Source organism: Eschrichtius robustus, chromosome 21 (genome assembly GCF_028021215.1).
Source record: "Eschrichtius robustus isolate mEscRob2 chromosome 21, mEscRob2.pri, whole genome shotgun sequence".
Classification (NCBI taxonomy): Eukaryota; Metazoa; Chordata; class Mammalia; order Artiodactyla; family Eschrichtiidae; genus Eschrichtius; species Eschrichtius robustus.
This window is the reverse complement of record NC_090844.1, coordinates 6,861,153-6,887,854: the sequence shown is the minus strand read 5'-3', so window position 1 is coordinate 6,887,854 and position 26,702 is coordinate 6,861,153. Positions and strand designations below refer to the sequence as shown.

General features: G+C 45.0%; 1 protein-coding gene across 6 annotated transcripts in view; it reads left to right on the top strand.

The window, feature by feature from the left end:
- Positions 1–26,702, top strand: part of MCPH1 (microcephalin 1) — a 228,312-nt gene that overhangs the window by 57,638 nt on the left and 143,972 nt on the right. For 3 of the 6 annotated variants that reach the window (XM_068532031.1, XM_068532036.1, XM_068532035.1), the window contains exon 10: positions 16,104–16,141. The exons of the other annotated variants lie outside the window; for them this stretch is intronic. In XM_068532031.1, coding sequence (XP_068388132.1) covers positions 16,104–16,141 — 38 coding nt within the window. The remainder of the gene's footprint in view (positions 1–16,103; positions 16,142–26,702) is intronic. 6 annotated transcript variants of the gene reach the window in all.

Genomic DNA, 26,702 nt, shown 5'->3' with positions numbered 1-26,702 from the left:
TTAGCCAAGCGATAGTAAACCACGGTAACCTAGCTTAGAAATATCAAATTCATCTCTGTAAAATATGCAAAACCTATGGGGGCTTCCCTGGAGGTCCAGCGGTTAAGACTTCGCCTTCCAATGCAGGGGGTGCCGGTCCCATGCCCGGTCGGGGAGCTGAGATCCCACCTGCCTCGCGGCCAAAAACCCGAAAACATACAACAGGAGCAACATTGCAACAAAGTCAATAAAGAGTTCAAAACGGGTCCACATCCCAAATAATCTTTCAAAAACATATGCAAAACCTCAAGCAAAACGGTAACTTGCCGAAGTAGCAAGCGTGAAACTTTAAAAAAACCCAACAGAACGGCTTCTTTGGGAGTAAAGGAACTGAGGAGAAGGAAGAGAAAGACACGGGTGCAGCCCCGGGTCCACCTCCGCCCCTGCCGCCCTCCCCGTGTAAATACTCATTCTTCACCGAGCAGCCGCGGCGCGGGGCCGTTGCTGCCGGCGAGTCGGTTACAGGCCCTCGGCCCCCGCCCGGCTCCCCGGCTCACACCCGCTCTCTTCTCGGACCGCCCGGCCACTACCCGTGGTCGCTCTGCTTCTCTTAGCAGCAGCTGGTTTGGGAATATGACTCACTTCGGCCCAGTGAGATGCGAAGGGAAGTCTTGCTGGGAGGTTTCTGGAAAAAAGCCTCCTCTCACTTGAGACAGCCCTGGGAAGAGAAGCCCTCCTGGTCCTCCGAGCTTTGTTATGGCTGGACGCGCCCCGGGGAAGGAACCGCGCAGCCCGAGGACCCGGCCAAAGAGCGGGCCCCGGGGAGGAGGCGGGAGGGGGCCCTCCGATCTCACGGCTTCTTTCCACTGACGTCAGAGGGATGTTGCGACAAGGGACCCAGGGCTGCGTCTGAGATGTTGCTAGGCTACGCCAGGACGCACACATACGGAGACGCAGGGCTGCACCCGTTTGTCCACAGAGCTGGAGCTCACTTTAAACGTGGGTGGTTTTCCCAAGCAGGCTTTTCATATCTTCTCTGGAGGAGCGGGGCTGTCCTCTCCAATCACCAGATATTTATTACTTCTTTCCTTAAGTCTCTTCAACTCTCTCGACTCGGGTTCAAAGTTATTGCTTTCCAAATAATACTTAAGAATATGAATTATGGGATATTAGCAGTTAAAAAAAAAGAAATGAAAACAGCATTATTCAGATGGAAAGGAGTTAAGTGGAAGAATGACAGATGAAACCACAACTCAGAATCAATGAGGCATTATTACAGACTGTTAGAAAATAAAATAGGAGGCATTTCAAATAGATTTTGGCATATGCCTTTGTGGCTTTTGGATATGAGTTCAGGTTTAGTTCATCTGTCAATGATGAGTCAGTGTAACGTACAATGGCTGTGAAACGGGGCAGCCTGGTCTGGGGGGGGTCCTTTCTCTGGTCTTCATCATCAGTGACTTTGGTTTCAAAAACTGTTCTTTTTGAATTTATGCTATCTTATTTTTCTGTAGAAATGTCTTCTGCTTTTTACTTCTGAATAAATTCACGAGTTAAAATCTAATTCTGTTCATTTTAAAAAAGGCTCTGAAATCTTTCTCAGCATTGATCAGATTGCAGCTTTTTTCTTTGTTTCTGGTATTTTTTACCATGTCCCTCCAGCTCCTCGGGTGAAGTTTGAACACAAAGGTGGGACAAAGGATGGGAAACTAGGAATCAAAAACCACGGCGGAGGCTGCGGCTGTGGTGGGAGCCCGAAGGACCAGGGCCGGGGCGGTGGGTGTCTTTTCTTTCTTTTCTTTTCTTTTCTTTTCTTTCCTTTCCTTCCTTCCTTCCTTTCTTTCTTTCTTTCCTTTCTCTTTCTTTCTTTCTTATTTTTATATTGGAGCATAGCTGATTAACAATGTTGGGTTAGTTTCAGGTGTACAGCAAAGTGTGTCTTTGTCTCAAAGTAAAAGCTCTAGCCTGGACATCCCATGAAGTTGCATGTTTTCCCCCAAACTTACCCCTCTTGTTTCCTAAGGGCCAGACTTGGTGAGTTTAGGGTATATTGAGAGTATATGGTGAAGGAACTTCTGCCCTTCACCGGACCTGTGCAATTAGAGCAAGTTTCTTTCAAAGGCCACACGGCAGGGGTCGAGCCCTGAAGCCCGTCCTTGTCTGCCTACTGGAGACGGGCAGGGGATGAGAGCCAGGCTCAGGCCAGCCATCTGCCCCTGCCCTCCTGGACGCTCTGTATGTCCCGTCTCCCTCCACGCGCCCCACGGGCTCAGATTCGCACGTCATTCGGCGGGTTGTCATTTGTTCAGGTAGGTGGTCCCGGGTTGAGCCTGTGTGAGCCCCTTGGAGCTGCCCTCTCCCCAGCCCCTTTCCCCTTCATGCACTTCCTTCCCTTCTAGAATACTCAGATGACCTGGGCTCCTGCTTCCTTTCCTTGCTCTGGCCCCGTTTCTCCATGAAACTGGTTCCCTTGAGTGGAAAATGGATTACATAAAAACAAGACGGGGCGCTCTCGGTGTCTTGGTCTGCTCAGGCTGCTGTAACGGAATTCCACAGACCGGATGGTTTATAAACAACACTTCTGGAGGCTGAAGTCCAAGATCAAGGCCCAGCAGGTCTGGTGTCTGGTGAGGGCCGTCTTCTTGGTTCATATCTGGCTCTCTTCTCTCTGGGTCCTCATACAACAGAAAGGACGAGGGAGCTCTCAGGCGTCCCTTTAATAAGAGCATTAATCCCACTCATGAGGGCTTCACCCTCAGAAACTAATCACCTCCCAAAGGCCCCACCTCCTAACACCATCAGCTTGGGGTTAGGATTCCAACACAGGAACTTGGGGGGGGCCACAGACATTCCGTCCATAACAATGTGCTCCTTGATATTAGGGCTTCATTGCCTCTAGTCCCCGGTATGTTCAGGGCCAGGAGATGGGCAGACGCGTAGACCCCTGGGAGTTTCAGTGTTAGATGTTAACTTTGTTAGATAAAGCATCTTAATAAGTGAGGTGATATATGTGTATTTTTTTTAACAAATTGGGTATTGATGCATACCTCAGATGTACATTTTCTCTATGCTTGTTTTTTGTACTGTAAACATTCATCTTTATCCAACATATGAGTATTCAAAACTGATACTGACGCTTTACTGATCAGTTTTATTATTGCATTGTTCGAGAACATTTAGAAAGGTATTACATTTTTTAGAAAAAAAAAACCCTGAATATTAAGAGTCTCTATAATTCTCTGCAAAAATAGATATAAGGAAGGGACAATTAAGTTACAAATAGATTCACAAAAGAACGTTAAAGATTTCTGCCCCAACTTCCTGCAGTGAACCCAGCTTCAGAGCATAGACTTTATCATCAAATTAAAAAGGGGGGGAGGGGTATCAACAGTATGAAGGACACATCTAGTGAGCTGCTTAATTTTAAAACGCTGGGACCTCTTGTATCCGTGGATTGAGTCTTTCTGAAGACACTTAAATGACACAGCTGCCAGGGATCTAGATAATAGAATATCCTCAGGATGTGATTTGAAGACGTTTTCTAGAATCTGTTTTGTTCTATTTGATTTGCTCATTTTTACTTTTCTCTATAGTCAGAATTCACGCAAACATGTTATTCTGGCAGTGCCCCTGTATCTAGATGGGCTTATATTAGTAGTGAACGAAATCAATAATTTCGGCAAATGTGTGGATTATCTCTTCACTTCTTTTTTTAGGAGAAGCATTTCCACTGTTTACTTATGAAATGGTACCTAAAGCCAAAACATTTCAAAGAATGTTTTATTTTTAAAGTTTCTTTTTTATCACTAATAAAACAAGTACGTTTGTTTAATTTGACCTCCCTTTGATCTTATTAAAACAGAATCAACTAGGCTATTTCCCAAATATTCATCTTCAACACCCCCCCCCCACTCACCACTTTAGAACTTCCAGAAAATGCTTTTGCTAAAATTAAGTACAACGTTTCATATTTGTGAGTTGTTCCTCACTGGTTAGTGGATTATGTCACATGATTACCTCTCAGTGTTTGCTTTGATTACCTTTTGTTACTGCATAGCTGTATTTGGACAAGTGTTTTCCTTTTAAGGGACAGGGTGCTATGTTTTCTTTTTTCACGAACAAACAACAATGTTAAAAACATAAAAGGGTTGTTTTTCTTCTTTGTAATGGACATTCTATAATAGAAACCCTGAAATGCATAGCTGTGCTTAACCGTGAGTAGATGTGAGCAGAATAAGAGTGGGAAGGTTACATTTTATATTAATATACTGCACATGATAAGATAAAGGTTTCCACTTTTCTTGAGGTCGTCCATATAATACAGTTTCACTGTATTTTTTTCATTGGTGAGATCTTCATGCTTATAACTAAAATGTTAAGATCCATGCTTTATGCTTCTGTTTCTTCTCATGTCTGATGAATGCAACTAAACCCATGGGTAACCCATGAATACACGTAAACTTCCTGGACCTCCAAGCCATGTCCCGCTAGAGGCAGTGCTGGAAGACATCAGAGGTTGTACCTTGAATTGTCTGGTTGTTTTGTTAACTTAACATCATTAGCTATAGCAGATGATGAAAGAGTTCTTATGTCGTCTCAAAAATAAGGAGAAAATCAGTGGTACCTCCCACAAGACATATAAACTAAGGGGTATCATTTCCACCGTCCTATTAAGAATTAGGAAAAGTCTTCCCTCTGTGAACTCCTACCATTTCCAAGTGATTTGTCTTATTCTGAATGTTGGTCTCCTAAGTGACATCTTGGTGCATCCATACAAACTACTCTCAGATTCCCAAAGGAGCCACTTCCTGTCACATCCATTTCTTTGCGTAGCTGTCCTCCTGTCCTACCCTACCTGCCAAACTCCTCCTCCTCCTCCAAGTCTGAGCTTGGTGACATTTTCCTTCAAGATTTCCTGACCACTTTCCCCCTCCAGGCAGACAGTTTTCTTCCCTTTGTACTCTCAACTATACGTATATCTGATGATACCTGTAATTTGACTGGATTATAATTTATATCAAAAAGCTTGTCTCCCTCTTAAGGGCGGGAATCATTGTTCTTTGTGTCTCTGGTGTCTGGTTTTGTGCTTGATAGATTATTCTGGCTTATTTAGTATTTATTGACTAAATGAATATTTGGTATCTGACTATATTCTTTCTTAAGGATAGGATCATTCTGTTCCCATTAATTATTCAGGGGTTTCCTCGTGTTTTCATGGGTTTGTATTCAAAACTGACCAAAGAGGACAAACTTGACATTTGAAATTAAAACACTTCAGTAGAGGACCTAATGAGACAATTGCATCTTGGGTATTCACAGCCTTTCTCAGAACTCTCTTCCCAGGCAGTTAAAACGAAAGTGTAGCAGTTGTGCGAGACAAAATGCACCGGAAATTAGGGAGCTGTTTGTATTCAGACCGCTGTAATATGGAGCTCGTTCTTTAATGGGGAACACTCAAGGGAAGGAGAGGGCTGGGGTCTCACAGAGCCGGGTAAACAAGGGCGTCACTAGGGGTCTTTGGGAACGAAGACAAGAATGAAGATGGTCTCATCTGAGTCAGTGGAGGAAGAGAGGTGGTGCAGGTCATGGAGAGCAGAGTGGTCCTTTGGGGTTAGCCTCTTCAAACACGAGGGTGGTGTGTTTCTAGCCAGCACTATTTCCCAGGAGCTCAGGGCTCGGGTTCCATGTTCTCAGTCCCAGAGCAAAGGATGTGGTTCCTCAGCAAAGAACTTGGAAGTGATCGTAAACCTTCTGAGTGAGGCAAAGCTGAGTCTCATAGTCTCCAGGGGATTCTTGCTGGTGTTGGTTCCATCTGTTGATGGCAAATGTTGGTTGCTTTAGGGTCCTGGATATCAGACATTGTGAAAGAGGGATTCCTAAAGTGAAAAGGAGCAAAACAAATTGATGTAGAAGGTTGTATTATAGTGAAGACTCAGGAGCTGAGCCCTGAGGGGCCTGGTCTAGGGGGTCTCAGGGTTGCCTGAGCATCTGTTGGTTTTGCAGGACAGAGGAGCATCTGTTGGTTTTGCAGGACAGCTTGTCAAGGGTCCTGAGGGTCTCGAGCGAGGCTGCCCACAGGCATGGTTACCTCTCGCACAAAGGCGTGTGCCAGACTCTCCTGTGGCCTGTCCAGAGAGGACCCTGCCCACCTGCGGTCATGTTGTTGGGCTGCAGTGCCCAGGGCTCCTTCAGATCCTGGGGAGAAGCGCCAGCTGCAAGATAACTGGAGTCCAGATGGGGGGTCCGGGCAGACTGGTGCCAGCTCCTGCTGGTGCCGAGACATTAGTTTGGGGGCCTGTAGCCAGATAGTGAAGGAAACCCGAAGAACTGGCAATTTGGTAAGAATGGGCAATTTGGGCAGGGTAACAAGATCTGGGCCAATATGCAGATAGGGGTGGAAACTGGTTTTTCCCTAGAGGAAAAGGAAGTCAAGTAAATCTCTACCAGACAAAACAAGAGTTTTCACACGCATCAGGTCCCTGCAGTCTACACAGAGGTGCAGAATAACTCAGCGAACATGGCTAGACTCTGAAGTCCTGGAATGGTGTGCTGTAAACAGTGCAGAGTTTCCCATAGAAACAAAATTTTTTTCTATAGTCCCTCCCCCAATAATCAAAGAAAGATTATTTATGATCACAGAATAAGGCTGGTCTCATTAGCTGTGTTTACATAGGGGCAGCAAGAATGGTAATTTACCATCCAGGATGTTTTCATAAGGAATCTTAGATTGTAACATTTAAAAGCCTCTTGGGGCAAGGAAGCCAAGCCAAGGGCTTGCTGTCAGATTTCACCTGCGGTGCCTATAAATTTGGGTGAATTCCTTTCTTCTGAGGTCCCCACTGTATCCTATAGTTCTTGGGCCTGCTGCAAAGTTACTCCCTTACTCTAAGATCCCTGTAAGCCAGGGACCAGGCTCGTCATAAATAAGCTACAAGGATATATTGTACAGCACAGGGAATATAGCCAATATTTTATAATAACTTTAAATGGAGTATAATCTATAAAAATTTTGAATCACTATTTTGTAACCTGAAACTAATATAATATTGTAGATCAACTATACCCCAATTAAAAAAAAAAGAAAATAAGGAAATCAAAAAAATTTTTTTGAAAGAATACTTTTTTTTTAGCTCTGTTTAAAATACTGAGAGTTCAATTTCCTTAATATTTGAGAATTTTAGGAATATTCAGTTTATAGGCAACTTATTTCTAAGTCAAGAGCTTCTTTAAGAGATTTTATAATCTCAATTGGTAACAACATCTCAGGATGCTTTTCTCAGGATGAGGGAGAATGGCCTTTCTGAATTACAGGCACGTGCGTGCACACACACACACACACACCCAGAGCTTGTAATTTCAATTTTAAAATTTCACTCATAGCTCAAAATTTCTCTCATGGCATAAACACAGAAATACAAAATTCAGTCCAGATATCTACTCCCTCATGGCATGAAATTCTTAATAGTTTTGAGCTGAAAGTAGGAAAATAAACAGAAAAAACTAAGAAGGCAGATTCTCTGTCATCTATCAGGCAACAAAGACAAGATCTCTGTGAACCATCAACCAGTTTATGGTGATCAAACCATGAAACCAAAAGAAGCTGGCACCAGAGTGAACACTCAGAAAGAATAAAAATCAAATTCTTACCATGGTATCAATGGACAAGAATCTGGACTTCAGGACAGGATCTGGACTTAACACTGGGACCCTGGGTCACCACTCAGGAAAGGTGCACAAGGACACCTTCAGCCCTGGTTACCTGGGTGGGGAGACGGGGCCAGTCCCTTCCAAGTCACAGCACCAGAGCCAAGAAAATGGGAATGCACAAGACAATGAAGATCATTCTATTCAGACTGATGTAATAGGGAGCATGTTCAGTAATGAAGAACATTGCAAAGAGAAGGCGGGGAGCCTGGGGCTCTACAGAGACAGGTAAACCAGGGGGTCATCAGCAAGTCTCGTGGGAATCATGGGGAGGATGGAGGAGGGCTTTTCTGAGTCACTGAGGAAGAGTGCTGGTGGGTCCTGTCTCGGAGTAAGGAGAGAGCAGTGTGGTCCTTTCAATTATGCTTTTCTAAGAACATAACAGGGTGGGAAGAGCTCTTTACCAGTGTTCTAGGTTCTGGGGCACAGGGATCAGATAAAGTTCAAGTTTGTTATGGAGAATCAACTTTGTTTTTTTTTTTTTTTAATTTTTATTTATTTATTTATTTATGGCTGTGTTGGGTCTTTGTTTCTGTGCAAGGGCTTTCTCTAGTTGTGGCAAGCGGGGGCCACTCCTCATTGCAGTGCGTGGGCCTCTCACCATCGCGGCCTCTCTTGTTGCGGAGCACAGGCTCCAGACGCGCAGGCTCAGTAATTGTGGCTCACGGGCCCAGTTGCTCCACAGCACGTGGGATCTTCCCAGACCAGGGCTCGAACCCGTGTCCCCTGCATTGGCAGGCAGACTCTCAACCACTGCGCCACCAGGGAAGCCCAGCCAATCAACTTTGAATAGACTGGGAATGCATCTTATAGGACAGGTAGGTCCAGGTCTCAGTCTTAAAGGACTATTTAATTTTTCAACACTGAATATGGTTGGTTCTCATAAATGTTAGCTGGTCTTTCTTGGTCTTTTCCAATAATTTTAAATAAAATATACTTTTATTAGATTTGTATGCTATGAATATCACCTTATATACAGATTTCATGGCCGGGGTGGAGGCGGGTCAGATTATCATCATTAACAGAGAATAAAGTGGCCGAACTTTCTCCCCATTTTTATTACCTTCGTTGAAATGTGACATGTAGCAAAGGTTACATAGATAAAGGACTAACTTAAGAGGTGGCTTGGGACTTCCCTGGTGGCACAGTGGTGACGAATCCGCCTGCCGTTGCAGGGGACATGGGTCTGGGAAGATCCCACATGCCGTGGAGCAACTAAGCCCGTGCGCCACAACTACTGAGCCTGCGCTCTAGAGCCCGCAAGCCACAACTACTGAAGCCCACGTGCCACAACTACTCAAGCCCGCGTGCCTAGAGCCCATGCTCCGCAACAAGAGAAGCCACCTCAATGAGAAGCCCACGCACCGCAGTGAAGACCCAACGCAGCCAAAAATAAATAAATAAAATAAATAAATTTATTTTTCAAAAAAGAAATGGCTTGTATTCTCATGAAATTACATACTGTGAAGGTTCTAATTTGAAAAACTGCTAGGGTTAATATCTGCTCTCAACAGAATTATTAATCACGTAGCACCCTAGGAGTAATTCATTGTCTCGTTTCTTAGATGAGACATGTGAGGTAAGGAAAGGCCAAGTGGCCTGTCAAATACGAAATCGCTAACAAGTGAGCTGCAAAAAGTTGTCCTGAATTACAGTCTTATTCTGGGTCTACTAGCATCTGATTGTATTTCTTATGCTTCATATATTCTTTTTGTATAATTGACTGTTATAAGGTATTTTCCAGTAGTGATAGCATTCTAAGAGGAGGAAAAATACCTTGACTTTTGTGTATAGAAATTCTATTCCACTCAACAGAGCACGCTGAATGCTTGCTACACTTCAAGTACTATAAGGGATAATGTGATACTTGACCCTTTGAGTTGTTTTTGCAACAGCTGTCATATGCCTTGCCAGTTAACAAAATATTCACCTGAATAATGGTTTAAACTTTTTTCTTACAAAAATTTTCAAACAGAAAAAAAGTGAAAGATTGTACACTTGTTATCGAACCAAACTTGGGTCCACTCACCCACCGCATAGCAAAGCCAATTTACTGACACTAGGCTGTGGTGAGGGAAAGTCCAGCATCTGTTGCAGGGCCCAGCAAAGAGGACATGCTCGGAAGACCCGAGCTCCCCGATGGCTTTCAGAGAAGGGCTTTTAAAGGCAGCATTTGGGAGGAGGGCTGCAGGATGCGTGACTTTCTTTTGATTGGTTGGCGGTGAGGTAACAGGGCGGTAGTTTAGGAGTCTTAATCACCAGCCTCCTGGTTCCAGCCAGTCTGGGGTCTAAGTGCTTGTGGTCACCATCCTCCACCTGGGTGGGGGTGGGAGGGGGCTTAGTTCTTGCGGAAGAGCTCAAAGATACGTGTCAGATCATTCTGTGTGTCCCTCGAGGAGGAACTAGGACCCAGTTTTATTGTTTCTTGACTGATTTTCCTTTGTTTCTGCATTCCCTCACTTCTGTAATTAATAACTGCCGGAGTCTGCTCTTTGGAGCTCAGGGAAGGCCTAGGAGACTGAAGCCTTTTTCTACAAACAGGAAACAGGGGACACACAGGGGATTTTGTATGCAGGAGGGCCCTGCAGGGTCCTGCTCAGTTTCCACTGTTTCCACTGATAGAGAATAATTTAGCTATTAATGAAACGAAACAGACAAAAAACTAGCAGAGAGGACAATTAAAATAGAAAAACGGAGAGTCAGCAATGTTCTGTTGCCACTGAATTCACCTCTGGAGCCAGTGAAAGGTGTGCCTGGAGGTAAGCTGCCCATGGACTGTCCTTCACTGGTGATGACGTTTACCGACCTCTTCAGATAAACCTGCTGGGCATCTCAGTGGGAGACCTTCAAGACTGTTGAAAGATAAGTTTTTCTAAAGGCACGTCATAACTCTCTTAATAACAGAAAGTGAATGCATTACTTAACTCATTAATTAGTGATGGAACCAGAAAGCTCTTTTGTCCTGTTCAGAGGAGAATCCACAGAGCAGACACATGGATGGACCACAGGAGTTCTGAAATGGCCTTGTTAACACATCCAGAGCTGGCTTTTTTCCCCAAAAGTCAGTTAAACCTCCTTGGGACAGACTTTGCATTTCTATAGACTTTGCATTACTTTCAGTTTTCTACACTAAACAGAGTTGTAAAGTAGCTCAAAAACAACGAAAGGCATAAACCCCGTAGAATCAGGCAACCCTGAAGGGTAAGTGTGACAAACAGTGCACAGTTTTCCACTGAAGACACCCAACAGTCTTTTGTTCCATTTAAAAGTATTTCTCAATTTTTTCCTCCAGCCTTGATTCTACAACCAACTCTCTTTCTTTTTCTTTTTTTCTTTCTTTTTTTTTTTTTTTCTGACCGTGCCACGACGCTTGTGGGATTCCAGTTCCCCAACCAGGGATCAAACCCGGGCCCTTGGCAGTGAGTGTGTGGAGTCCCAGCCACTAGACTGCCAGGGAATTCCCAGCTCTTTCTTATATTGACTTTATCATATATCTATCCATTTCTCCATCAACCATCTTATTTTATTGTTCATTTCTAAGTAACTTGCTGATATCAGTACAGGTCATTTTTTAAGGAGCTTCCTTGAATGATCAAGAGAATTATACTGGATATACTTTCCAATTTCTAATTTATAAGATCAGATAAGGGGCTTCCCTGGTGGCATAGTGGTTAAGAATCCGCCTGCCAGTGCTGGGGACATGGGCTTGAGCCCTGGTCCGGGAAGATCCCACATGCCGCGGAGCAACTAAGTCCGTGCGCCATAACTACTGAGCCTGCACTCTAGAGCCTGTGAGACACAACTGCTGAGCCCGTGGGCCACAACTACTGAAGCCCGCGCGCCTAGAGCCCATGCTCTGCAACAAGAGAAGCCACCGTGATGAGAAGCCGACGCACCGCAACGAAGAGTAGCCCCCGCTCACCACAACTAGAGAAAGCCTGCGTGCTGTGCAGCACCAAAGACCCAACGCAGCCAAAAATAAATAAATAAAATAAATAAATTAAAAAAATAAGTTCAGATAAGCAGATACATTTACTCTTGTAAAGGGCCTTGTACTCAGAGTGAGATGTGACGCCATTGGAGTGAAATGATCTAATTTAAGTCTAAATAGTACGACTCTGGCTTCTATGTTGAGTATTGAAATTGGAGGCTCAGGATTTTAGCAATGAGATGATTTAAGGGGCTTTGACAGTAACATCACTTCATCTGTGTGAGACATGGGATGTTATGGCTGGAGGTGATGAGAAAGGGTCAGACTTTGGATACATTTGGAAGGTTGAGTTGATAGGATGTGTCAATGGATTGTACACGAAATTAATAAACAGAAACCCCATCACGCCCTGCGATGATAGCAGAGCCCAACAGGAAGAAGAGGGACTCCTTTTCTTTCCTGGCAGGGACTCAGCCAGGGACAAGCCATGGACTCTGTTGAGATAGCTCTCCCAATTCAGCTTTCGCTCTGTAAAAGCCATTCTCCTTTGTTTGCCCCAAGGGGACTTGCACGTGACCCGCCGTGGTTGCCCACGTGGAATTGCAATTTTCTGCGGATCCTGAATAAACCCCTCTTTGCTGGAGAAATATCTGGCAGCCTTCTTGTTTCAGGTCACAGTTGGATATGTGGGGCATGAGAAAAAATTAGAGAGTCAAAAATGATGAAAATGCTTTTGACCTGAGCAAGAACAGAATTGCCATTAACAAATGAAGCTGTGGAAGAAATAGGTTTGGGAGAGAAGATCAGTAGTTTCGTTGTTTTCCTTTATCATGATAAAATATATGTAACAGAAAATTTTGCCATTTTAACCATTTTCAAGTGTTCAGTTTTGTGGCAATGTTCAATGTTGTACAGCTATCACCGCTATTTCCAAAACATTTTCCTCAATCCAAACTAAAACTGTACTCATTAAGCAATAACTCCCGGTTCCCACCCCACCCCCAGACCCTGGTAGCTTCTGATCTACTTCCTGTCTCCATGAACTTACTTATTCTAGATATTTTATAAGTAGAATTACACAATATTTGTCCTTTTATGTCTGGCTTTTTTCTCTTAAGCGTGATGTTTTCAAGCGTCATCCATGTTGTATATATCAGAACTTCATTCGTTTTTGTGGCTGAATAATATTTCATAGTATGTATCTGCCAAATTTAGTTTATCCATTTACCTGTTGATGGACACTTGGTTTGTTTTCACCTGTTGGCTCCTGTGAGTAATACTCTTGTGAAAATTCACATACAAGTATATGAGTCCTTGTTTTCAATTCTTTTTGATGTATTCCAGGAGTAAATTTGCTGGTCGTATCGTAATTCTATGTTTAACTTTTTGAGGAACCACCAAGTGTTTTCTACAGTGGCTGCATCATTTTATATTCCAGCCTGCAGCATATGAGGCTTCCAACTTCACACCATCATCAACACTTGCTGTTTTGGGAGGTTTTTTTTTTTTTGATTGTTGTTTTTGTTGTTGGAACCATCCTGGTAGCTAGAAAGTGGTATCTCATTAGGTTTAGGTTTGAATTTCCCTAATGACTAGCGGTTTTCACGTGCTATGGGCCATTTGCTTATCTTCTTCGGAGAAATGTCTATTCAAGTTAATTTTTGTATATAGTGTAAGGCAAGGATCCAGTTTTATTCTTTTGTATGTGGATATCCAGTTCTCTCAGCATCATTTGTCAGAGACTATTCTTTACCCATTAATAGTCTTGGCAACCTTGTAAAAAATCAGTTGACCATGGATGTGAGGGTTTATTTCCGGAGTTTCAATTCTCTTTTCATATCTATCCTTATGACAGTACCATACACTTTGAATACTGTAGTTTTGTAGTAAGTTTTGTTTTGTTTTGTTTTTATAGATTTATTTATTTATTTTTATTTTTTTTGGCTGCGTTGGGTCTTCGTTGCTGCGTGCAGGCTCTCTCTATTTGCGGCGAGCGGGGGCTACTCTTCGTTGCGGTATGTGGGCTTCTCATTGCGGTGGCTCCTCTTGTTGCGGAGCACGGGCTGTAGGCGTGTGGGCTCAGTAGTTGTGGCTCGTGGGCTCTAGAGTGCAGTCTCAGTAGTTGTGGCACACAGGCTTAGCTGCTCTGCGGCACGTGGGATCTTTCCCGACCAGGGCTGGAACCCGTGTCCCCTGCTCTGGCAGGAGGATTCTTAAGCACTCTGCCACCAGGGAAGTCCCTGTAAGTAAGTTTTGAAATCAGAAAGTGTGAGACCTCCATCTTTGTGGTTCCCTTTCAAGATTGTTTTGACTACTTGGGTTTCCTTGGAATTCCATGTGAATTTTAGGATGGATTTTTCCATTTCTACAAAAATTGCCATTGGAATTTTTATAGAGATTACATTGAATCTGCTTTGGCAAGCATTGTCATCTAAATAATATTAAGTCTTCCAATTCATGAACACAGGCTGTCTTTCCATTTATTTAGGTCATCTTTAATTTTTTCAGCAATTTAAAAAAAAATTTTCAGTGTACAAGGCTTGCATCTTCTTTATTAAATTATTCCTAAGTATTTTATTCTTTTTGATGCTATACAAATGGAATTGGTTTCTTAGTTTCCTTTTCAGATTTTTCATGGCTAATTATAGAAATACAACTAAGTTTTGTGCATTTTTTTTGTTTTCCTGCAACTTTGCTAAATTCATTTGTTAGTTCTAACAGTTTTTCTGGATTCTTCAGGGTTTTCTGCATGTAAGATCTTCTCATCTGTGACCAGAGGTAGTTTTATTTCTTCCTTTCCCATTTGGATGTCTTTTCTTTCTTTTTCTTGCTTAATTGCCTGACTAGAGCAGTGGCTTGGGTTTGGGCATGTCACATTTGAGATCCTTATTGGCCCTCCTGACAGAGGAGTCAGATAGACAGTAGAGTCTTTGAGTCAGGGCACCAAGGAGTAGGTCTGAGCTAGGGACGTGGAACTGGGACTGCTCGGCCTGTTGCTGCTGAATAAAGCCCAGAGGCTGTGTGAGAGGCCACGTGGGGAGTGAGTGTAGGTAAAGAAGAGAAGCAGCCTGAGGTGCAGTCACGGAGACGAAGCCTAGTGATGCCGAAGTCAGGAGAACTTCCTCTTCCCATTCCCCTTCTTCCCTTCGTTCTAGAAATGAGTATTTCCCACCGATGAAACCTTACAGGTGTCCTTTGGATGGTTCCCCAGAAGAAAGTAAGTGCCTTGGAACGGCCTCCTTCTGGGTTTTACTTGGATGTGGCCACACCACTGGGCCTGTGTAGTCATCATTCCAGGGTGACACTGAAGCCAGACTCTTATTCAGCGAAGAGAGAGAAGCCTCCGTGAAGGCTTTGTCTCCAGACTCAACCCAGGGAGCTGTGCTCACGTTCCACGCCTACCCGAAACAGAGGAGAGCTGACACAGGATGATCCAGAGGGTTATCTAAGGGATAGGGCGGCGTCATCCATTGCTGGCTTGCTCATCTGCCACTTGTGAGAGGGCCTCCTTTGAGTATCTTTTTCATTCGTCTTATCTCTTCCTCCACGCTCCCTCAATACACCCATGGGGCTCACAGGCCCTTCAGTCCCATCATGTGTCCCCAGGTCCTCTGGGTGTCTTTGGTTCCTCCTCATTCATGCACAGGACCATTCAGGGCACCGACGCGTGTGCCATGGTGGGTTCGTGGTTATACCAAGCAGCTGGATGCATTTGAAGTACATCATGTGAGCTGAGAGAGTGTATGAATAACGTGTGTTCACATTTGTTTTTTAAATAAACAGAACATTTGGCTTCATATATACCAAATTATTGATATTAAGTGATTGTCATTTCTGGCTGGTGGAACTATGGGGGAGTTTATATATCTAATTACATATTTTTAAAGCATTTAATTCTTTGCCATCAGCATGCATTTCTTATACAAGTAAAAAGTATTTTTAAACTTTTATTTTTAAAAATTTACATTTCCAGTTAATAGGAGATGCCAACAGATAAATAAGCAGTCCCATTATCTGTGCTTTTGTGTGGAAGGAGTTAAAGAATTTGCTTGACTCAGGTACACACATTACTGTGTACCTGTGTCCAAGACAAGAAAATGGTTGCCTAGAAGCCTTAGGAAAAATGGTTTCTAAGCCTGCAAGAAAAACGCCTTTCTTACCCTCTCCTTCCTTGGAAGTTTATTCACAGTTTGGCACTTTGGGAGGTCTGCTAGCCAACTGGTAGGGCGAACTTCAGGAGGGAAACTTTTTTTCTCTTCCGCCTCATGTCCTGGATTATTTTGGGTTGGTTTGGGGATAGTATCTGAGTTTCTATCTCTTGGGCTGTTGTTTTTCCAGGAATATAAAGTTTTTTTCCTTTGATATATGCTTAAATGTTTACTTTTAAGTGATGTAACTTTTCAGAAAACATATTAAAGTTTATTTCTGTGGGAAAAATATTTTTTATATTTTTGACTGTTTTTTGTTCCTTCTCTTTTGACATCTCTAGCCAACAAGAACATTAGTCATGACAAGCATGCCATCTGAGTAAGTACTCATTGTTTTGATAACTTTCTCCTCAATATAAAATTTTAGAGTTTTCGTTCATATACTGTGCTGCTGTGCTCTTGGGCGGCTCATACCTCTGTGCTGTATTGCTGTGACTCTAGATACTTAGTATTGGAGTTAGAAGATCACTGGAAATAAAAGAGGTGGTTAAAAGACTGTGAACAGTTTAGCACTGAAGACCTCTTGAGTGGTTTGGACAGCATTTGGAGGCGTTATAGTATTTACTGTTCTCTTGCTTGTCTCGTACCTATTGGCTCTGCATGTCCGCCATCCCCACCCCATGAAGGCCCCGTAAGCGGAGCCTCACTGGTGGAAGCATTTCCCTTAAAGGTCTTAAAGAAATGCTCTGGTGGTAAGCTTTCTACCGCTGCGTTAAAGCAGCTGTGTGCACATCTTGTGGGAGAGTTCACAGCTTGCTGGCGTGCTCTTATCACCATCCTTAAACTTTTAGCACGATATAGAACATCCAACAAAAATACAGTGCCATATTCTTCGCAACAGATTTTTGAATCCTCGTTCAAAGGGGAAAATTGTGTTTTTTATATCTATCAGAGGTTTTAGGGCTTTAAGACATTGATCGAAACATTGGGGCATCTCAGTGAAAAACAGGCTGCAAAAAGAGTGCATGCTTCCAACACTTTCTGTAGTGGGATCCCTTTCCACCTGTGGCGTGAAGTTAAAAGGACTGGTTGTTCAAACCACATTACCTAGTGAAGAAGGAGCACACTCACAATTTCTGTTAATGTCTTGTGAAATATATTGGTCATCCTAAATAGTCTAATACAGAAATGAATATTGAATACAGGTCTAGCATTTTTAAAAGTCTATATTTTTGCCCCAAATTAAAAAAAAAAAAAAACACTGATAACTAGTTATTTTCCCAGTTGAAGGTTTGAAAATCAAACTCTTCATTTAGGCCATATTCTCTTTTTTATTCTTTCTAGCACCACATATACTTCTTGTCTGAAGGTAAGAACAAGACCTAGACGTTCTGAGGCCATATTGATTAGCCCTGTCTTGAAAAGATCCTTGTTATTGATTAGCACATCTACAAATAGCCAGCAGCTCCCAGACTTGGAATGAGAAAATCGTAGATATGCAGGAACGAACGAGGTTTCTGAAGAGCCTCTGGGTTAGAGGTTTTCACTTCTTTTTGTTTTTGTTTTTGTTTTTGTTTTCTTTGCCTTTTGTCCCCCCAATTTAATATTTTCCACAACCCCAATAAGCACAGATCCTCTGGTTGAAGGGGTGATGGGACCCGGCCTTGACCCATCCATCTTCTGTACCCTGGGGATCCCTGAGAACTTCTCACCAGGGTAGAGGTCAAGCCTTTCATTTCACAAGTGGAGAAACGGGTCCTTGTGATTGGCAAACCCAAGTTCATTGGTGATAAAAATAAGAAATGCTGTAAAGTGGATGGGGGATTGTCAGAGACGGTCTGCACAAGCATGGACAAAACTGCCTCCTTCCCTTTGGAGTATAATTTTTGGAGAAGAGAGAAGTTTATTTCTTAACTCACTGTTCACGTCATAGTGTGGCTCAGAAAGCCTACATATTGTTTGTGTTTCATCGGGGATTTCCAAAACTTGCCTGGAGACCGAGGGAGAGGAAAAGTGGAGAGTTGTTTGGGAAGGAAGTTAGAGAGGAAGAATATTTAAAGAGAAAAAAAGGGTTCTTAAAGCATTAGTGGAATGACAGACCAGAAGATAAACACTGATGAGCTTTGTGAAATTTGCCCTGAGATTTGATCCGATGACTTAATAAAAAGGACCCCTTTTTCCCCCTCTTAGTAGAAAAGCGATGTGTTTGACTCTCAGCAAATGTTATATTTTCCAAATAAAATGAGTGAGAAGCTTGGTCCTGACCATGCACAAATTGGTTCAAACGGGACACAGAAGTAAATAACTGCCGTGGTGTCTGGGCAGGTGTCAGGAGGTCTGGTGTGGGATGCTGGCCTGCCCCACCCCGGGCACATGGGGAAACCCCTGGTAGCGTTGGGGCCACCGTTTTCTCAGCCATTAGAATAGGTGGTTGGAGTTGAGATCTGAAATTTTTTATCTCCCCACATTTCAAGTCATCGACGGCAAAGAAATTGACATGAGCGCCATAGCCGACATCGATGCAGAATTCTTCCGGTTTTTTACGTTTTAATTCATTGCCATCACCTCGATGTTTCTGCTCGGGAAGCACATCCATTGCGTTGGTTTTTCTTCCTATCTGGCAGAAAGCAGAACGTGGTCATCCAGGTTGTGGATAAACGGAAGGGCTTCTCCTTGGCGGGGGAGGTGTGTGGCCGCCCCACGCACGTGCTCGCCGGGAAGCCCCGCCGCACCCAGAACGCGCTGCCGCCGGGCATCGCACGCGGCGGCTGGATTCTCTCTCCTTCGAGTGGGAAAGCCGCTGCGTCAGCGAAGCACGCGTCTGGGTTAGTGTCCTGAAACAGGGCGTCCGATGGCTTTGGTCAGGCCGAGTGGTGGCCCTGCATCCGTGTTATCACGCTTTCTCTCCTCCCGCTCTGGTCCCTCTGGCTCCTCACCGCCAGCCACTGCTGGTCCCCAGGAGGAGGGGCAGGTAGCCTTCCAGACACAGACCTCGCAGCCGCGGGCAGACACAAGATCAGGGCAGACTTGGACGGAAAACGTCCAGTGCATGTTCTCACAGTCAAATGCACTTTCTTCCGTTTTTGACCAAGAAATAATGTGACCTATGTTAACGATGGTTTAAAAAGCCAAAAGAATTCAGTGATTGTTTTCACAGATGGATTTACTTAGGGTGAAACATGTTCATTTAATCCTGTTTGGATATGTTTTATCTTATGCGTATCTATCTTTAACATTACTTGCCCTTATTTCTCTGCATTAAATGTAGGGTTTTGGGGTTTGTTTTTTTTTTAATAATTATTTTTTTATTTTTTTTTAAGAATTCTTTTTTTCTTTTAATTAATTTATTTTTATTATTTTTTTTTTAGCTGTGTTGGGTCTTCGTTTCTGTGCGAGGGCTTTCTCTAGTTGCGGCAAGCGGGGGCCACTCTTCATCGCGGTGCGCGGGCCTCTCAGTGTCGCGGCCTCTCTTGTTGCGGAGCACGGGCTCCAGACGCGCAGGCTCAGTAGTTGTGGCTCACGGGCCTAGTTGCTCCGCGGCATGTGGGATCTTCCCAGACCAGGGCTCGAACCCGTGTCCCCTGCATTGGCAGGCAGACTCTCAACCACTGCGCCACCAGGGAAGCCCCTGGCGGGTTTTTTTAAATCATTGTTTTCATTATTCTTGAAATTGAAATTGTTTGTTACTCTTTCTGTTTTTACTTTGATCCCCAACCTGTGGTCACTCCAAAGCATTGCTGTCTGAGGGTAGCATCATTTGTTACTTGCGTTTCCATTTTGCATCCGCTAAGTACCCACCCTCCCTTCTCCTTCCCCTAAGCATGGTGTTATATTAATACTGTGTTAATTTAAACTGGTAGAATTATAATACACAAACAAGCTGTAGATATATTTTCAAGAACAGTGGTGGTCTTTTTCCCTCGTCATGCTTTAACCCTGCATCGGTCCAATACAAGAGGTTTAGGACATTAGTGCTTAGAGTCATGAAGTGGAGAAGGCTGAAGTTCCCCCCAAAAGTCCTATTTGCATAGGCGGCAATTGGGGATTATCTTACCTAATTATGTCTGAGTACCGATCCACATTTATTTGTATGAAATGTCACTAATAACTCCAGCTTCCGTGCATGAATATCCTATTTGCCTTCTCTCCAGTTCACAGTGTCTCTGTCTGTTTATCAGTCACCTCTTCCTTCCCTGGTGTCTCAGAGGGAGAGATGTTCTTTATCTTTTATGAGGCCAGGCAGCTGTACTTGATTCTGTGCCCAGCCTGTTCTCCTGGAATGTAGAGCCAGCAGAGAGGTCAGGCATGAGGGCCGGCGTTTACTGCTGCCAGGCGTGGAGACCGCTGCCTGGGTGCCCCCTGTGTTTCTGCTTCGTGTCCTGCCAATGTTCTCCCACTAATCACACATGGAAACGGAGCCAGGTGCACATTTAACTTCTGGTAACCATATGTGGAATTAACCACTCTCTGTGGGATTAACCACTATCTGTGAGCAAGGCAGGAGGTAAAACATGTTATTTGATAAAATTCCAGGGCTCAGACAAGACTCCCTGCCTGGGCCTTCCTGCCCTGAGGGAGGAGCCTTGCCCACATGACGTAAGTGAATTGATTAAGTGCAATAAGGCAAGAAAACGAAATAAAAGGCATTTAGGTTAGAGGGGAAGAGGTGAGACTAGCTCTGTTCTTAGACAGTATGATTGTTTATGTAGACAATTGCAAGAAATCTATACCAAAAAGCTCTCAGAACTAATAAGTGAGTTCAGCAAATTGTCGGGAAACAAGGATACAGTAATACAAGGTCAACAACGAGGTATTTATGTACAAATCTAACAGAAAAAGATGTGCAGGACCTGTGTGCTGGAAACAACAAAACACTGATGTAAAACAACAGAGAGACCTACTGTGCGCATGGATTGGAAGACTCGGTGTGGTTAAAATGCCACTCCTCCCCAAAATGATCTGCAGATTTAACTCATTCCCACTCAAACTCACGGGAGAATTCTTTGACGATATGGACAAGCTGACTCTAAGATGTGTATACGGAGAAAAAGGAACAGAGTAGATGAAACAGTTTTGGAAGAGAAGGACAGAGCTGGAGGCTTATGCCCCCGGCCCCTGGCTTCCAGGAGTAGGAGCTGCTTCCCCTCATCTGGAAGGTGACGGAGCTGGGAGTGATGACCCCTTTTGGAAGGGGACCCTGTCCGCTTGGAGAGCCTTCACCCAGCCTGACCAGCCAGAGAGAACAACTTCAGACTAGAGAGCCCAGCTGGACGGGGGTGGGGAGAGGCTCCGACTAGCAGGGTTGGCTGGTCTTTGTGTGACAGCGGGACGAAGTGGAGCAAAGGAAACCCCATCTACCCCTCTACCCAGGTGTCCCACCCTTGCTCCTTGTGCCCATCCTTTCCTACTGGCCTCTCCAGGTGATGCCCTAAAGGACGTTCCTCTTCAGGGAGAAGGTCACACGGAGGTTCCCATCTGAGCAGTCGTCCCCCGCTCTTGTCTTTCCCTGTATTTATTTCCTGAGTCTGGCCCAGACTCTGGATTCAGGGATACTCGCCTCTGCGTGGGACCCTCAGACCCGCCCGCATCTCCGCTTCTCCCCCTGAGGTGGGGAGTCACAGAGCTGAGCCTGCCCGACGGAATCAGAGCCGCCTGTGCAGACTCAGAGCCCGGGCGCTCCTCCCGCTGCAGTGGGAGCAAAGCAGCTTTCGCAGAAGCTGCGGCCCCTCCCCACCCCGGTGGCAGCTCAGTCTCTGCACTGACCTCCCACCAGGCAAAGGTGGTCGCGGGCTCCCCACGTGCACCCCCAGAGCAGGTTGCAGGCCCCATGGCGTTCCAGCGGCCCCTGCTCTTCCTTCCCTCACTTTACTTTCCAGAACAGTGTGTGAGACTCAGCTCAGGCCTGTGCAGGCAGGAAGTTCTCCTGTCCATCATCCAGGAGAGGTGGGCTGTGGGATGTGACCCCCTCTGGGGCATCAGGCGGTGTAAACCTGCCACCCCCAGCTCCTGATCCGGTCTCACTCCTGGGCTCTGGTGTGGTTCAGCCTTGGCCCAGGCTCCCGGCCTGAGATGGGGGCTAAGTTCAGGGGCTGCAGGAAGCTGTTTGCTCTGTTTGGGGGCAGGAGGTATGTAGGGAGCTGGGTCCTAGTCTCCATTTATGAGAAACAGAGAGATTTAGGGGCGCGCAGGTCACTGAACCCACACTTCTGCAGGCTAAGCTGGATGTGTGCGGGACTGCGGTCGAGCGGGTGGGCGGTCTGGGTCCACTCGCAGGCTGCAGAGGCCGCTCTGTCCCTGGACCTCGCTTCCATCCTTTCTCCCCCTCCTCGCTTCACTGGCCACGGGGTCTCCCTCCAGCCCTGGGTGTGCGGCTCTGCCATCCTCACCCGTCACGGGGCAGAAATGAGGAGCAGTAGCCTGGGAACGCAGAGGCAAGCAGAAGGCCAGGGAAGGACCAGGCCTGGAGGGCACAGGCCCGTCTGGGCGTCCTGCAGAGGGGCCCACAGAGACCAGGAGCTCCCCAGGAGGAGGGTGACAGCCACTGCCATCCAGGACAAGCGTCCAGCCATCTGCTTGCCTCTCCGATTGTCTCCAGTCTTCCCACTCGGCCCAGAGATGGGGCCACGTGAAGGTGTCCTTGGCTTCATCCTGCTTCCCCTTCCCCACCCTGTGATTTTTATACACACAGCCTCAAGGAGCAGGAGCCGGCGGTGAAAGGACATACCTGCCGATTCATAACCGACATCCAAACGGATAAAACCATGGAGAGAAATGTGTGCTTCATTAGTAATTAATGAAAGGAGAGCACTTTTCCCGTAGCAAACCATAACAAAAAATAAGACGCAGTTATCGGCAAAGTAGCACTAAAATAACACCCCACACATTGCATATGGGGTACCAAGTGGTCCAGGCTTCCTGATGTCAGTTTGGTGATAGTGGCAAACATCCTAAAAGTTTCCATGGCCTTTGACTTCATAATTCTACATTTGATCATTTATCTTAAGGAGATCATTAAAGATGTACTTATAGGATGTTCATCCCAGCATTGCAATAGAGAAGAAAAGGAAAGCGACTGTCTGATTGGGGGTTCGTTTCTTTTCTGCTGTAATGAAAATTTTCAATAGGGAATTGCTGAAGTAAATTATTGTGTATCCAGCCAGATGGCGGAGTACTGCACAGCCCTTAAAAGTCACGTAGAAGAACATTTGACTAGAAAGAAAAATGCTCTTTGAACATTAAAAAAGGTTATAAAAGTAGTGAGTATTATGTAATCTCAATTTTGTTTTTTTTTAATATAGGTGTGTACTTGTGTACATAAAACAGATAAAAAGACTGAGGACATATTCCAGAATGTTAACAATAGTGGTTATCTGTGGATGGTGGAATAAAGTAATTGTAATTTTCCTCTTTGGTTTTCCTGTTTTAGAGGAAAATTTTCTAATATAGAAAATTATAGAAAATTTTATAGAAAATTTAGAAAATTTTAAATAAAATTATTTTCTAAATAATATAGAAAGTTTTCTAATATAGAAAATTTTCCAAATTTTCTATATTACTTGTGTATGACTTTCGTATAATAAATAAAATTTAAAAGAAAAAAAAAGCAGTTGGAGGTATAACACTACCTGATCTTAAGGTATCCTGTGACACTTCAATAATCAAGACGATGTGGTCTCAGCAAAAGGACAGACATAATGGAGCAGACGGAGAGTCCAGAAATACACCCAGGCAAACGGCCACTGGTTTTGATGAACATGCAAAGGCCATTCAGTGGAGAAAGGACAGTCTTTTCAACAAATGGTGCTGGAGCAACTGGGCATCTATATACAAAAAAATTAACCTATAACCTTACGCTCTGCACAGAACTTACCTCAAACTGGATCACAGACTAAAATGTAAAATGATCAAAACCATAGGATAAAAATCTTCATGACCTTGGTTTATAAGAAAAGTTCTTAGATACAACACCAAAACCATGATGTGTAAGAGAAAAGATTAACGTTATACTTCATCAGAATTAAAAATCGTTACCCTGTGAAGAATATCATGAAAGGACCAGGAGAAAATACTTGCAAATCTCATCTGACAAAGCACTTACATCCGAATATATAAGCTCTCACAACTCAAAAATAAGAACACAAACTACCCAGACAAAGGGTGGTTCTGTTTAGAGACTCCTATATATTTCCACGGCACCCTGGGCCTCCAGGTATTGGGCTGTTGGCATTCCCAGATGGGTCCTGTGAAGTTGGCACTGCAGACCCCGACTGAGAGCCCCCAGGCACTATACCAGGGCAGAACCCCTAAGCAGGAATGGTGTCTTTGAGGAATAACAAGAAGGTCGGATTGCGGTGTACGCCAAGAGAAAAAGTAGCAGAAGATGAGATGGGACAGCCAGATCGTGACGGGAATGGTGGTAAAGTGCTTGTGTCCTATGCCTTGTGTCGTGATAAGACAAGGGAAGGTTTCTATCCTGGGAGTGACGTGATCTGACTTGTGTTTCTCAGAGGACGTGGCTGCTGGGGGGAGAGCTCCCTGCAGGGGAGCAGGATGGCATCAGGGAACCCGCTGGCAGCTGCTGGGGTCAGTATTCCAGTGGGAGAGACTGCAGCTCGGAGTGGGTGGCAGGAGGGCTAGCAGTGGCAAGACGCGCTCTGAGTTGGATGCGCTCGTGCCGGTCGAGGTCAAAGGCTTTCTCATGGATGGGCTGCAGGTTGCGAGGGCAGAGGAGTGGGATAATCCCGGGGTTGTTGACTTGGACGACCACATAACAGTTGATAAGAAGATGACTTAGCAAAGATCCATAATGATTTAGAGGGGTGCGTGTGGAGGCTTCTCTTTCCTCCTACGCACCCAGGCAGACGTCACGGAGCTGTGAGAGGCACCAGCGCAGGGACCAGCCATCCACCCAGCGCCAGGCGTCACCGGATCCACAAATCCGCCATGAGTGGCCCTGCAGTTTGACACAGCGGCTGCCCCTGTTCCCCCCTGACTCCCTGCAGCTGAGCACAAGTGACGGTAGCCCCAGGAGCCCCCGTGTCACCCACGGGACCCTTGCCAGATAGTCAGCCCACTTGGCCGATTTTCTTAAATAACACAAGGTAGCATCACCTTGAATAATTTCTTCTGCTTCAGGATCCATGGTACTGTATTAGTTTTCTCTGGCTGCTGTAACAAATTTTTCAGAGGCTAAAAAAAAAAAAAACAAACCCACAAATCTATTTTCTTACAGTTTCAGAGGTCAGTAATCTGAAATAGGTTTCTGGAGGCTCTAGGAGAACAGTTATTTCCTGCCCTTTCCAGCTTCTGTAGGCCACCCATGTCCCTGGGCTCGTGTCCCCTTCCAGCGATTAGGTCATGACCTCTGCTTCCATAGTCAAATCTGTGATTTCCCGCTTTCGTCTTTCACTTATTGGGACCCTCGTGGTCTCATGGAGCCCACCTGGATAAACCAGAGCATCTCCCATCTCGAGGTCAATAACTTCATCACATCTGTAAAGTGCCTGTCACCGTGGAAGGTAACACATTCACAGATCCTGGGGACCCGCCTGTGGACAGCTGTGGGCGCCATTATCCTGCCTTCTCCCACATGCACAAATGCATTAATTCTATAAAGGCCACGTAACACTGTTTATTGTGTCCCCGGCTGATGACTTTTAATTGATTTGAATTCTGTGAGGGCAGGCTTTCTAAAAGTTTAGGAAGACACAGAAGGAGGAAGGCATGTGAAGAGTAGAGCTTGGAGTGACGTGTCTGCAAGCCAAGGAGCCCGAGATTCCTGGCAGCTCCAGGAGGGAGGCCTGGACCACGTTCTCCCTCAGAGGCCCCCCAAGCAGGGACCCTGCCCAAGCCTTCATGTAGAACTCCTAGTCCTCAGAATGGGCTTAGGTCCTTGAAAATAAGGAGACAGACCGTTCAGAAACAGAGCACATTGAGAAAAATTAAAAAGGAAACGCTTACAGAAAGAATAGAGTAGGTTGCCCTGGGCCTCCAACCGTCCCCAATCTGTTCATGTCCTTCCTGACGCGGTGCTCACCGGTGCTGGCCCGGAACGAGGCTGACCCGCGGGGGAGGGTGAGGTGTGGGCCCCCCAGGACAGGAGCAAGGGCAGGACTGGGGCGGGGCTGTCATAGTGCTGAGCCCGGAGCCTTCCTCGGGGTTTTAACACTAGTGCAGGAAAGCATTCAAGTGGTAATTTTAAACAACACATTTTACTTACCAGTATAGTGATTTCAAACAGTCGCAAAGCAGCTGCCTCAAAATCTAAGAGCATTTTGCCCTTGCTAAGGCACTAATTAAGCCACCGGTTCTTTTGTAAGATCCAACTTCCGACAGGTCCTATGTTTTGTTTGTCTGGTATCTCATACATCCAGTGCCTTCTACTAAGAAGACAGGAATCAGCAGGTAGCTGTTCAGAGAGAAAGAATGGGATGACAAGGCCCTTAAATGATTGCATTGAAAACACACATCCGCACACAAATGTAAATCCATACGTGCTTGCTCTGTGTGGAGGTTCCCATATATTTCCATTATGTCGTCATCATTTTCCACGTATAAATCGGCAGTGCGTTTACCTTATTTTGAAATAGAGGAAGGCCCATAGAACTATAACACAATGTCCAGGCCTCCAATGTTTTATCAGTTGCAATAAAAAAAAAATAATTCAGTACGGGACAGTTAAATGGTGAGCCACCTGGCTGCCCCGGGATTTGGGGATTCAAAGTTAATCCATCCCCACATAAAACGGGAATAGACTCTGCTGGGTGGCGGGAACCTTCCCGCAGGGCAGCCTTAGGTAAGACGCTGCATCTCACTGAGCTGCAGCTCCTCGTCTGGGAGATGGACCTAGCGACAGGATGTCCGTCACAGGATTGTGTGAAAGCTAAGAGTTAAAGGTGTGTGGTGCGCCTCACGGCGACTGGCAAAAAGTAAGAACCTAA